The 13,062-nt window shown below is 38.3% G+C and overlaps 1 protein-coding gene across 5 annotated transcripts in view; it reads left to right on the forward strand.

Annotated features, from left to right (window-relative positions):
- Positions 1 to 13,062, forward strand: part of arhgef10la (Rho guanine nucleotide exchange factor (GEF) 10-like a) — a 189,828-nt gene that overhangs the window by 54,559 nt on the left and 122,207 nt on the right. For all 5 annotated transcript variants that reach the window (XR_008356170.1, XM_053483986.1, XM_053483989.1 and 2 more), the window contains 2 exons: positions 1,444 to 1,536; positions 7,616 to 7,786. Coding sequence is in view for 4 of the 5 variants with exons in the window: in XM_053483986.1 (XP_053339961.1) it covers positions 1,444 to 1,536; positions 7,616 to 7,786 (264 nt within the window). In the remaining variant the exon portion in view is untranslated. The remainder of the gene's footprint in view (positions 1 to 1,443; positions 1,537 to 7,615; positions 7,787 to 13,062) is intronic.

Consider the following 13,062-nt stretch of genomic DNA (forward strand, 5'->3'; position numbering starts at 1 on the left):
TGGTAAGAGGCTGTGGTTTATCGGGACCAAAATACGTGGAACATGAACAGAGTCTTCCCAACTGCAGCTGTACTAATGACCTAAGCCCAAGACCCCAACTGAGATATAAAAATCCCTCTGCAGTCATTCTACACTAACACAGCTTGGGTAAATAAGCTGTGTTAGTGTAGACACAGCTTATTTACACCCCCCCCCCCCATTATCATACTTATTTTTAAAAACTTGCCACTTTTTCCTTTTGATTTAAAATAACATTACCAGATAAAGATTTGCCAATTTACCAGTTTCTCATGTTGAAAGCTTGCTTGGCAATTCTTAAAGGTTACAAAGGATAAATTGTAGCTACTGTATACACATCAATATATGTTAAAATCACAACCAGTCATACTGTAGGGTTTAGTTAAACATAGGATTTATAATTGGGGGCTATTTTTTTTTTTTTTTTAAGCATTCTTTTCATTCAGGCAGATTGAGATATTAGTGTTTGCATTTTTGCCATTGGGTTTAGTACATTTCTTATAGTAATTGAACATCTAAAACATACATTTATAAATAGATTTTCACTTACAAATATTTTTTCTTTGCATTTGCTCACCAATTTTTTCTTCCAAAGAGCCAGATTTTCTTGAATATTTTAATGTAGTCTTGAGGAATAGTTCTCTAAGCTTCCTGGGGTTGCTACAGTTTTAAAATTGTATCTTTTAGGCACTTTGCAGCCTTTTGAAGTAAGACATTTGTTACTGTTTATTTAATCGACATCATTTAATCTAATTTACTACGACAAATTAAGGGGTGGCTGAAGGCATTTGCACAGTACTGTAAATGTAAATATACAACAATTAAAATTAATATAGAGTATGCACCTATATATTCACAGTCTGTAGAGTAGAAATGACAAGGCAGAAATGTTATATCTTGTTAAATATTAGTCACAAAATAGACACACAGTGTATACTGTAGCCGGGGTTAAAATACTTTACAAAAGGAAAAGGAAAGTCACAAAAAGCAAATATTAATGTTCCCTTTTATCCTGCTGAACAGCCAAAATATTTCTGGTTTATGTGGAGATGACTCTGCTGTTTTTGTGAAATGTGAACCTCTCTTAGTTTTCTCTATTTGTTTTGTTTGTAACTTGTACAAACTTATTAAATCCCACTAAGGAAAAAGAACAACTTTTTTTTTTTTTTTAAGTGGATCGATGTTAACGAGAGTAAGATGTGAAAGAGGAAGTTGTCTTTTACATGAGTTAATTAACACTTCTTGCATATTTTATAGTGTTTTTATATACTTCTGTTAAATACAGTGAACTTGAGTGCAAATTGGGAATGAAGTGTAACTAGGGTTTAAAATGCCAACTGAAGTGCATTTTAAACCCTAGTTATTTACAGAAGGAAGATAAATATGGAAAATATTTTAAAATGTTCTGTTTCTGTATGTTTGTAGAAAAAGCAGTCATCTAGTGTTGACCGGATCACTCTGTACGGTCTGATGGTGAAGCCAATTCAACGGTTTCCTCAGTTCATCCTCCTCTTACAGGTCAGTGGCTGTAAAATATAACATCTTTTCTCCTCATCCCAAACATACTTTAATTAACCCTTGTATTAGAGAACGGTAAACATTTGATGATATATACAGTACAAAAATCATCTTAATTAGGAATAACGTTTTATTACCTCAACTAATATACAGTGGGTACGGAAAGTATTCAGACCCCCTTAAATTTTTCACTTTGTTATATTGCAGCCATTTGCTAAAATTATTAAAGTTATTTTTTTTCCTCATTAATGTACACACATATTGACAGAAAAACACAGAATTGTTGACATTTTTGTAGATTTATTTAAAAAAGAAAAACTGAAATATCACATGGGCCTAAGTATTCTTTTTGGGAAAGATGCAACAAGTTTTTTTCACACCTGGATTTGGGGATCCTCTGCCATTCCTCCTTGTAGATCCTCTCTAGTTCTGTCAGGTTGGGTGGTTAACGTTGATGGACAGCCATTTTTAGATCTTTCCAGAGATGCTCAAATGCTCATGCTTAAGGTCGTTATCTTTTTTTTTTTTTTTTTTTCAATTTTCTCCCTAATTTAGTCGTGGCCAATTCCTCCCTGTCACTAGGGGGCTCCCACATTAAGGCTACTACTACCACTCAGTCGGGAGGGCGAAGACTATCTACCGCGTGACGTCAACCGACTGCATCTTTTCGAACTGCTTGCTCACGCACCGTTAGGGGCGGAGTAACACACTCGGAGGAAAGCGCTAGCCGCTCCTTCCGCGTGCGCAAGCTCGAGCTCACAGACGCCCCTGATTGACCTCCCCTGAGAGACCTCGGCCAATCAGCTCTCTCTGTGCCTCCGGCTGTGAGAGGAAAACGGCATCACCCGAGGTTCGAACCAGCGATCTCCGGATGATAGGGCGAGCATTTTACCACTGCGCCACTTGGAGGCTAGGGTCGTTATCTTGTTGGAAGGTAAACTGAGGTCCTGAGAACTCTGGAGAAGGTTTTTGTCCAGGATATCCCTGTACTTGGCCGGATTCCTCTTTCCCTCGATCGCAACCAGTCGGCCTGTCCCTGCAGCTGAAAAACACCCCACAGCATGATGCTGCCACCACCATGCTTTACTGTTGGGACTGTATTGGACAGGTGATGAGCAGTGCCTGGTTTTCTTCACACATACCGCTTAGATTTAAGGCCAAAAAGTTCTATCTTGGTCTTATCAGACCAGAGAATCTTATTTTTCACCATCTTGGAGTCTTTCAGGTGTTTTTTAATGTGTCTTGCACTGAGAAGAGGCTTCTGTTGGGCAACTCTGCTATAAAGCCCCGATTGGTGGAAGGCTGCAGTGATGGTTACCCACAGTAATCTTTGGGTTCTTTTTTACCTCTCTAACCAAGGCTCATCTTCCCAGATAGCTCAGTTTGGACGGACGGCCAGGACGGAAGGGTTCTGCTTGTCCCAAACGTCTTCCATTGCTCTTAGGAACCTTAAGTGCAGCAGAATTTATTTTGTAACCGTTGCCAAATCTGTGCCTTGCCACAATTCTGCCTCTGAGCTCTTCAGGCAGTTCCTTTGAACTTATGATTTTCATTTGCTCTAGCATGCATTGTGAGCTGTAAGGTCTTACTGTATATAGACAGGTGTGTGGCTTTCCTAATCAAGTCCAATCAGTATAATCAAACACAGCTGGACTCAAATGAAGGTGTGGAACCATCTCAAGGATGATCAGAAGAAATGGACAATATATATGTGTGACACAGCAAAGGGTCTGAATACTTACTGTAGGCCCATATAAAATTTTAGTAAAAAACTGTTTTGTCATTGTGTCACATTAGGTTGTGTTTATTCTGTCTCTCTCTCTCTCCCTCGCTCCCTCTCTATCTATCTATACTGTATCTATCTCTCTCTATGTGCACTTTATCACACTTTACTTTAGAGTACTTGAATTACTTGAAAAATACAAGGGGTTGTCAAGTCAGAGATTTATGATGAAATTTCGGAAAAAAATGAAGTCGTAAAACCAACATTTACACAAACACTGCGATGATAAGATAAAGGTTGAAGAATTCTGATTCCGGATGAGATGGCTAGGAGCTCACTGCAGACATTCTCGTGAACATTAAGCAAGCCGAATGGCTGATCCTTGATAGTTGCCGATAACTTGCGGCCAGATTGCATAAGAGACACATCGGCCTGTGTGAACTGTTCACACAATTATTTACCAACGCCACTTGCACGTTACAGGAACTATGCTGGGAGTTATTACCACATCCCCTGTATAGTCCTAACCTCGCTCCAGGCCATTTCCACATGCTTGTGCTATTAAACGTGTTCCTGGAAAGCCAGGGCAGTCCGTTCCAGGGTCCAGTATAATAAAAGTTTTTACCTTGTTGGTATCCAAGCACTATTGAAATGCTGGGATAAGTGTGTTAGTGTAACAAGGGAGTATACAGAAAAAATAAACAAAATTTTTACTCTCGTAAGTGTGTTGTTATTATGCACAATGTCCCAGTTTGACTTGTGTGTGTATATATTGTATATAGTGTCACGGCGTGTGTCTGTGATGGGCGTGCACTCAAATTTAATATTGCTACTTGCTCACTCCGAAGCTTACTAGCTAGGCGGCCTCCGAAGGGGCAGGGCTGCGGAAATAGGCACAGCTGGTGAGCAATCTTTGTTAATAAATCCCAGGCTTCTCTCCGCGCTATAAAACACAGCGGGGAGTGTATTTCGGGTTCTGTTGGGTTACTGGACTACAAAGCGGAGTGTGCGACGCACACGCTAAACGTGGAAGAGCAGCATGCACACGGGGCAATGGAACGAGCCCCAGGGACTTCAAAGAGGCGAGTGTAAGGCGGCTTTGATCTCTGTGACAAGGACAGCCGCGAGCTTACTGCCGGAGCTCCCGCGGCTCTTAAACTCTCGCATGGAGTCGGATCGCGACCCTGCCGATGAGGAGGAAAAGGCTCAAGAGGTCCCTGTTCTCAGCCGGGGAAAGCCGCCCAGCCGCCGGACGTCACAGAGGACTCCCGTCAGAGGCACTGCCCACCAGACCTGCACATCATTCCCTCTCTTACTGTTTATCCTCCCTTCTTTATCCATTTTCTTCCACATTTTCCTTAAATAAATTACCCTTTTCCTCTATATTTGAAAAGGTTATGTACTGTACATTATGGACATCTAACACAACTTGCGGCAAACGCATACAGAATATGAATTTCAGAGTTGATTATAAACACTTGACACAAGTTCCAACTTCAAGAAGAAACAAACTACAAGCAACTTCACTAACTAGTGCACTAAGCTGTGCTAAGTAACTTCAGGATGGTTATAAGGTAACGACGTGGACCTCGCAGCAATCGATCCCTTGGTGTACTGTAACATGAACCCAAGTCTGAGTCTTTCTTATCTCCGTACCCTTCTCTGTCTCTGCCTCTCCATCTCTCTCTGCCTTGTTTCTTCCCTCAGGAATTGGCCCATACAAACTGCACGAATCAACAATTTATAAGCAATCTCGCAGCGTCCTCACCAGAGATGCGTCTCTTTCTCTTTCTGCATACATATACGCGCGCCACACATACCAAATGTCACAGAGAAAAGTGGATCGACATCAGAAATATCACGGTGACCTACTCAACAGTGAGGTCTCTGATGACGGCGAAATGTCAGTGTTGCTGCGTTTTCTGTCAGCCCCGGACTTGCTTTTGCCTTTTTTTTTTGCCTTTTTTTTTTGTCCTCTTGGGAGCTGGGATCCGAGTCTGTATGTGTTCCCGAGCCAAGGAACTTCATTTCATACCTCAGTAGGCATCGATTAGCCATGAATATTTGAAAGATAACGTTTGAAAGTGAATAAGGAAAATCTTCCCTCCAGCACGGGTGTGTTTAATCACACATTAACCGGAACTGAACACAAAAGGCTTTGACTTTGAAAAAGTCTGGAATCGGCAAAAAAAAAAAAAAAATGCGCTTCTCATGATTTTTTTTTTTCTTACTCATTCAATATTTTTTATATACATCGTCCATTAAAAAATATGTGGACGCCTGACAGTCACACCCACATGTGAGTCTTTTTGAAGCCAACTTGGAAGCACATACTAGTCTGTGATGTCCTTGTATGAGAAAGAAAGCATTAATATTTCTGTTCCCAGGAACAAGAACCTGTTCCAGCATGTCAGTGTCCCTGCTCATAAAAGCAAGATGTGGTTTGCCAAGGGCCTACAGTGGGATTGAAGTCTTGATTTCTAAGCTTTTGGGATGAATTGGAACATTGACTGAATTCCAGGCCCAACGTTAGAGCCTGACCCTGCTAATGCTCTTGTGGTGGAACAGTCAAATCCCCCCAGCTATACTTGAAAATGTGGTCAGAAGTGTGGAAGCTGTTACAGCAGCAGAGTGAGAGCCAAATCGATATGTCAGCAGGTTTAGAACAGAGTGTTCAACAAGAACTTATGGTTTAGGCATAATACTGTATATAATCCATCTACATAACCATCAACTTGAAGGATTTGAATGTCCTTTAGAAAATGCGGTGTTTGCAGCTTTTAGGGGACCTATTATGCAAAATGTACTTTTTTTGTCAATAAAAAAAAAAATTCCCTGCTTTGTCTTTTTCCATTTTTGTATTGACCGGGGCTTAAACAAGCCAATTCAGTTTAGGCCCTGTTATGACCTCATATAGGTAGATTCCCTCGCTGGCTCTGGAGCATCTTGGAAATGGTGCATTTGGAGAAGTAACAAAATGCATTGTTTGTGAGGGGTATTTAAGCTGGAGAATTAACATGTACACTTAGTAACAATATAAAAAAATTTTTTAGAGCCAGATTGTTTTCCTATTCCTCTGGGATTTTCCCCCAATTTCCCCCTTAGTTTGAACTTGGTCAATTCCTGCTCATTTCTTTGTTAGGGCAGTTTCCCATCTACAGTACAGTAGGTGACGCCTCCTGTGGTTGCTTTGAGAGACTTGACACCAGCTGACTGCATTTTTTTTTCGAACTGCCGCTCACGCAACGTTCTGAATGGTGTAACACACTCGGAGGATAGCGCTATCATACCCTTCTGCATGCATGACCTCACAGACGCCCATGATTGGCTAGGGTCATTATAATTGATGTGAAAGTGCGAGTATGTCATTGGTCCCTCCTGAGAGAGCATGACCGATCTGAGCTCTAGTCTCCCTGCTTCTGATGCCTGTAGCATCAAACGAGAATCGAACTCGCGATCCCCGGAGCCTGATTTATTTTTATTGATTTTTTTTTTTTTTTTACTGTAAAGCTGAGCAACAACAAAACGTACAGATACAACTGTAAATGTCATTGCTTTCAAAATATAGTGTAAATGGAGATTTTAGTTAAGAAAATAATACAACTTTTAGTTGATCAGAGCTGATAATGATGGAGTGATCGGATAATGGATTATTACATACTCTTACACGTTTTAATATGGATGTGATGGCCAGATGTTCATATCTTAAATGTTTATTATATTTTGATTTGATTATTTAATTAACAGGCATTCTGAACACTTATAGACATTATCACTGCCCAATGAATGTAGAATTTTCTTTTAAACCTCTCATTAACACACACACACTTGCACACTTCGACTTTTTGAGATGATCACAGCTCCAATGGCACAGCTTTTTGATAATGAGTCCCAGTGGGTGCACAATATGCTGCTCTCTTCACACCAGGCACCCGAGCTTCTCCCATAGGGCTTCCGTCCGTATGTTTAGCAAATGTTACACAAATTACCAAAAAAATCTAGGTGAAGGAGGTTACAAATCAGTGTGCATCTCATCAGTTGCTATTATACAATTATCAGAGTACAGTAAGCTCTTTCTAACTTATAAATGGCTGGATGCATGCTTACGAGCCATAAAATGAAGTAGATCAGATGACCTGAGTGACACTTATTTAATGTTTGAGTCTTTTTTTTTATAGTACTGTAAGTCCTGATGAATTTAACAGCTGTTCCTGAATCAATAGCTACTATATACATTATTTACATATAAACAATTTTAGCATATTTATATATCGTGTGTATATATAGGTGTGTGTGTGTGTGTGTAAAGGCAGATTGTAGCAAAATAATCGTTTAACTTTTTTATCTCTTTCGCAGGATATGCTGAAGAACACTCCTAAAGGACACGTGGACCGCCTCCCCCTGCAGTTGGCACTGACCGAGCTGGAGACTCTGGCTGAGAAGCTGAATGAACAAAAGCGAGTGGCAGATCAGATCACAGAGACCCAACAGCTCGCCCGCAGCGTCAGTGACCGCTCACTTAGCAAGGTCTCTGTCTCTCATTCATATACACATACACACACACACTCATATACACACACACACACACACACAAACAAACACTCCTGACACCAGGTCACAGAAACGAATACCTGCTTGCTGCTGTACTGTAGCTTGCCTTATTGTAGATACAACTTCTAAAATAAATAGTACATCTATATTTCATTGCTTTTGTAAATATTATCTCTGAACTGCTAACGTTAAATGAAAGTAAAAATATATTTTTTTTTGTTAATTCTAGAAGTAAGTTGTCTTTATTTGTAGCACTGTAGTTCTCACTCTCTTAGAAAGTGAAATACCTTGGATATTGGTCAAGTTAGCTACACTTTTTTTAAATTAAGATAACAACAAATCAATATAAGATTAAGCTTATTTCTAGACACATTTTTCCTAAAAGTTTAAGCAGAAATGTAGTAAGAATTATTACTAAAATAAGATCACAACAAACCAAATTTAGGATTATTAAACTTATTTCTAGGCACATTTTTTTTTTACTTTTAAACAAAACTTTCTTGTTTTATTTTTTTGAAAATAGATGTAATGCAGTCTGCATATGTTCAACATTCTCAGATGTTCTGCTTGTTGCAGGCCTCCAGAACTTTAAATCCTTTGTGCCACACTTTTATTTGTGCTGCACTCTATGCATCGTCCCTAAAAGCCTTCTGAATCATTCGAATTGTTTCCATGGAAAAATTTTCAAGCTTAATGCGAAATTTGATGTAGATTCGTTGCTCTGCTGTTCTCAGTCATTTTGAATGCAATAGCCACACAGTACATATGCTCACTCAATGGCATCTAGCACCCCGCTGATCAGTACAGTGAACTGGTCATTGTGCACTCGTGCATTTCAGTCCACTCTCCTTGGCTGCCAGGTTACAGTGATGTCATGCAAACCGTTCTCATTATTTCAACAACGACAGGATCCGTTCTGGACAGACCTCATATTTAAATAAGAGAAATCACTGTCAAAAGAAAAAAAAGTGAAACTTTGTGTAAACATTTGTCTAGGAATAAGCTTAAAAATCTCATTTTGTTTGTTGTAATCTGATTTAATCAAAGGAATTGCTATGTTTATGATTGTCTGACTTGCTTAAGATGTCATTTCTCGCAGTACAGGTTACTAGTGAATTTTTTTAATTACCCTAAATAAAAGTCCATTAGTTCAGAGTTAAGAGCGTAGTGAACAATCATCTAGGGTAGACCCAAGCAGCTCATTTTAACAAGAGGCTGTGTCACTAACCAGGGTTGGCAGCTTTTAAAAAAATATTCCAGTTCTGTTCAAAAAAATAAACACACACACACACACTAAACATCTAAGAATAGCTTAAAAAACATGAATCGGAAAAAAATAAGTTTTAAACTAGGTGTAAACAAGATAAAGTGGTGCGTACTCATTTCTGATATACAATCAATCTTGATCATTATAAACCTTACCCAGTCTTACTATAGAAATTGATTTGTGCAACATAGACTCACTGCCTGCGTTTTTTTTTTTAGTAATATGTCAGCCTTTATTCATATCATTTGCTGTAAAAAAAACACAAACCAAAAAAAAAACGAGATGTTCATGATCAATTAGCCGATTTTGCATAAAACCCATAAGCTCTCTGGTCCATTTAGCAAAGGAGAGTTGTTATTGCACCTAGTGGGGAAAAATGGCGACTAAGCACGGGCAGGAATCACAGCAGCACACAGAACAGTTAATGACAGGTTTGCAGCGGTTTCAGCTTTTGTACCATAGTGTATAAATGCTGCCCTATTTAGCAAAATTGTACATCATGTAGAAACATGAAAAAATCGGTGGTGTATCAGCTTATATCTGCCAATAACAGGATTTTTTATATTATTGATTTCCACAATGAGGTACTGAATGTTCGACAGGGTGTGTTTAATTGCACTTCAGGCCCCCATGGCTTGAATTAAATGTAAATATAGGCTACAACACAATATCCAAAGGTGGATTTGTGGTTAGCATTGTTGTACTTAAAGGGTTAGGGGTTTGGATCTTGCCTCCTGTTTATGTTTGCACGTTCTCCCTATGCTTCCTCAAGGAGCTGAGGTTTCTACTTACAGTCCAAAAACATGCACCGTTTTGCTCGTAGTGTATGATTGGGTGAGTATGAATTTGTGACATGCACAGGATTGGCACACCTCTCAGAGTGTACGCCTTAAGCTTCCTAGGACAGGCTCAACATGACCGTCAACGTGACCCCGCAAGGGACAGGCAGTATGGAAAAGTAACAAATAAACGAATGAATAAACAGAATATTACTTTTGTAGTTAGAAAAAAAGACTATTTCTATAGGTATGCATTTGGCGATTTGTGATTAATATTCTATTTTAAATTAATGTATGAATCGAAATCTATTTCTAAATTCAAATAAAATTATAAGAAAAATGAAGAAGGGTGAAAGATGCATTACACATGAGCACTGCAGTCATTAAGCCCTTTAATAATGCTAATCGTTCAACTCCATCAGACTGAATCATCAACTCAATGATCATTCGTGACGATCTGCTTGATTCATTTGTATCCTTCCACCTACAGATATTTAAATATAATCATTCATCAGTTCAGTACGATCACCTTGTGAAATCACACACTGGGTGTGAAACGACATGCGTGGCTCGCGATAGTCCTGATGATCGGCAATCATCAGTGGCCACTGATGGTCGATTATTGGCCGAGAGCACACCCCGTACTCTGTGCCGGGGTTTTTTCTCGCTTATTACCATGCTCATGGAACAATGCAGCTGTTGCAGATTTGACCAAATGAAAAGAGAAATTAAGGAGTAAATGAAACATTTAATTGGCAAGCACCGACTTCGGCTCTCTAAATGTTGCACTCTCTCTCTCTTACACACTCACACACATCTCGCATCTCTCTCTCTCTCTCTCTCTTTTCCCTGTCTCCATTCCAGTGCCGATTTTTGTGCGGAGTTTCATTTAGCGAAGCGAGATGGGCAGAATTTCAATGTGTTTCAGCGTGTTAGCCCATAAGCGCTCAATGAAATATTCATCCTTTGTCGTGCGCTATCTGAGTTACTGGAGCAAGACAGCTAAAAACGGTGTGTGGGAGGGTTCGGCGTGTCACTCTGTTTAACACACACACATCATTCTCTCATTGCTTTTAGTCATACACACACACACTCTGTATACAGCACATATTACAGCGCTGCTCAGGAGAACACTATCTCCCTTTGCTTTAACCTGCCTCATGAAAAATGTATGTGAATAATAAGTCATCACGTTTAAAAGTGAATTTTAACAATGCCCCGCCCTGAATATGCAATCAGGAAGTCAGTGTTTATGTCCACCGAAATAATTATTCATGTGATGACAACTGAAAAAATAAAACCATGTGCTTTAGTGAGTTGTGTAACGACCAGAGTTATCACTCAGGTTGAAGTAGCTTTAATCATTTTGAATGTTCACCAGCCTCTCGTTTTTTTTCTTTTCTTCCCCTTTTAACATTATTAAGACATGAAGAAAAACAGGTAACGAGAAACTACAAAGTGCAAACTTAGCTCTCTGACTTTCCTATGGCAGGAATCATACTGATTTATACAAAGACTGGAGACTTCTTTCATAAATGTTCTCCTTAAAGAAAACTTGACAGTATGTTTTTTTTTATTTATTTATTTTTTAAAGGTGCAAATTAGTGCAAAATTGTGGAACCCGTGTAATTTTGGTTTTGCTCTTTACATTTGGCATTGCGTATAATTTTTTTGGCTTGTGAAGCTTAAAACTGCATTAAAAGCGAAAAAAAAAAGAGAGTGCACAAAAGCACTTTTAGAAGTTGCCCATTTGGCAGAATTCAGCTATTATGTGTTTTTTTTCCTGCCTTCCTGGAAAATGCTTTTTTTTTTTTTGCCTAAATACCAGTTACAGTTGTAAAGGCAAACTCTACCCTGAACGCAGAGAGCCTACGGAGTGAGCGAGGAGCGACAGCAGGTTGAGGCGCATGCCGTGACAGATGTTTTCGGAGTAATGTAATTAGTAATCTGATTACTGTTTACATGTAATAATCAGTAATGTATTAAATTACAATTTTAAAGGAGTAATTAGTAATTTGTAGTAGATGACTTTTTTGGAGTAACTTACCCAACACTGATTTTAAGTAACGTAGTAAACACTTGCTGTAGATAGTAGTAGTAGTAATAATAATAATAGTAATAATAATAATAATAATGATGAAAGTTCTATCAAACTTAAGACCATAATAGAATTTTAATTAATATGCACATGAATTGGGTGGATTGCTCCTTTAAGAAGTATTTTGATATATCTGATAGTTTGCCAACTCAACTAAAGTTACATGACTTCTAGAAGACCCAAGGAGCTTAGTATGCACAATGCAATTTTTCCTTTAAAGTGCTGATTTCATCTGTTTATAAACATAAACACGAGCAATGAAATTCTCAATATTTCAAAAATGTAATGTATGATTTGTTTTGCACACACTGAATTTTATGTATAAGGAAAACTCAACAAAGACACATTAAAAGCAGTATTAAAAGCAGGCAGATTGTGTAGCTCAGCGGCTCGTCTAAATTTTCAATGCATTTCAACAAAGGCTCAATGCCGCTACGCATTCCCTACAGAACCAGCAACTCATTTTGTCTGATGTGACATTGGACTGTAGCTCGGGAAGGAAAACAGATGCATTATTTATAGAACTGTGCTTTTGAATGATCACGCAAAAAAAAAAAAAAAACAGCCAGTGTTTGTTAGAACTACAGAGCTTGCAGTTCACTTACTGTTTATGGTTTATGTGCAATATTTGATGAGGATTGATAACGCAGAATACGAGTGTAAGGAACACCCAGTCCATCTCTCCTTTCTTTTATGAGCCATGAGGAACTATCATCACTTTTGACAAACAAAATAAATAAAAAATCTGGTCTGATTTTTACCGCTAAGTTACTGACAAATTTGGAAGAGACTAATTTTATTTATTTATTTATTTATTAATTATTAATAATTATTAATTAATTAATTATTTTAATTATTAATTTTAATTATTACAAAAGATCTTAATTTCTTCACTTCTACATTTCTTATATTAAGGACTAATTGAGTGCTCGTCGGTTTATTTTTTAAATTCTGGCCACCATTTCTTTTGCAGTTCATCAAATAATAAAATAGTAAAAAAAAACATCATCATAAAAAAATCTAATAGCTTAGAATAGTGGGTTTCAAGCACAGTAAAATAGCCTATAATTTATTAATAACCGACATAATAGTAAAATCAGACTCAACT

Source organism: Clarias gariepinus, chromosome 23, assembly GCF_024256425.1.
Source record: "Clarias gariepinus isolate MV-2021 ecotype Netherlands chromosome 23, CGAR_prim_01v2, whole genome shotgun sequence".
In the NCBI taxonomy this organism is placed as follows: Eukaryota; Metazoa; Chordata; class Actinopteri; order Siluriformes; family Clariidae; genus Clarias; species Clarias gariepinus.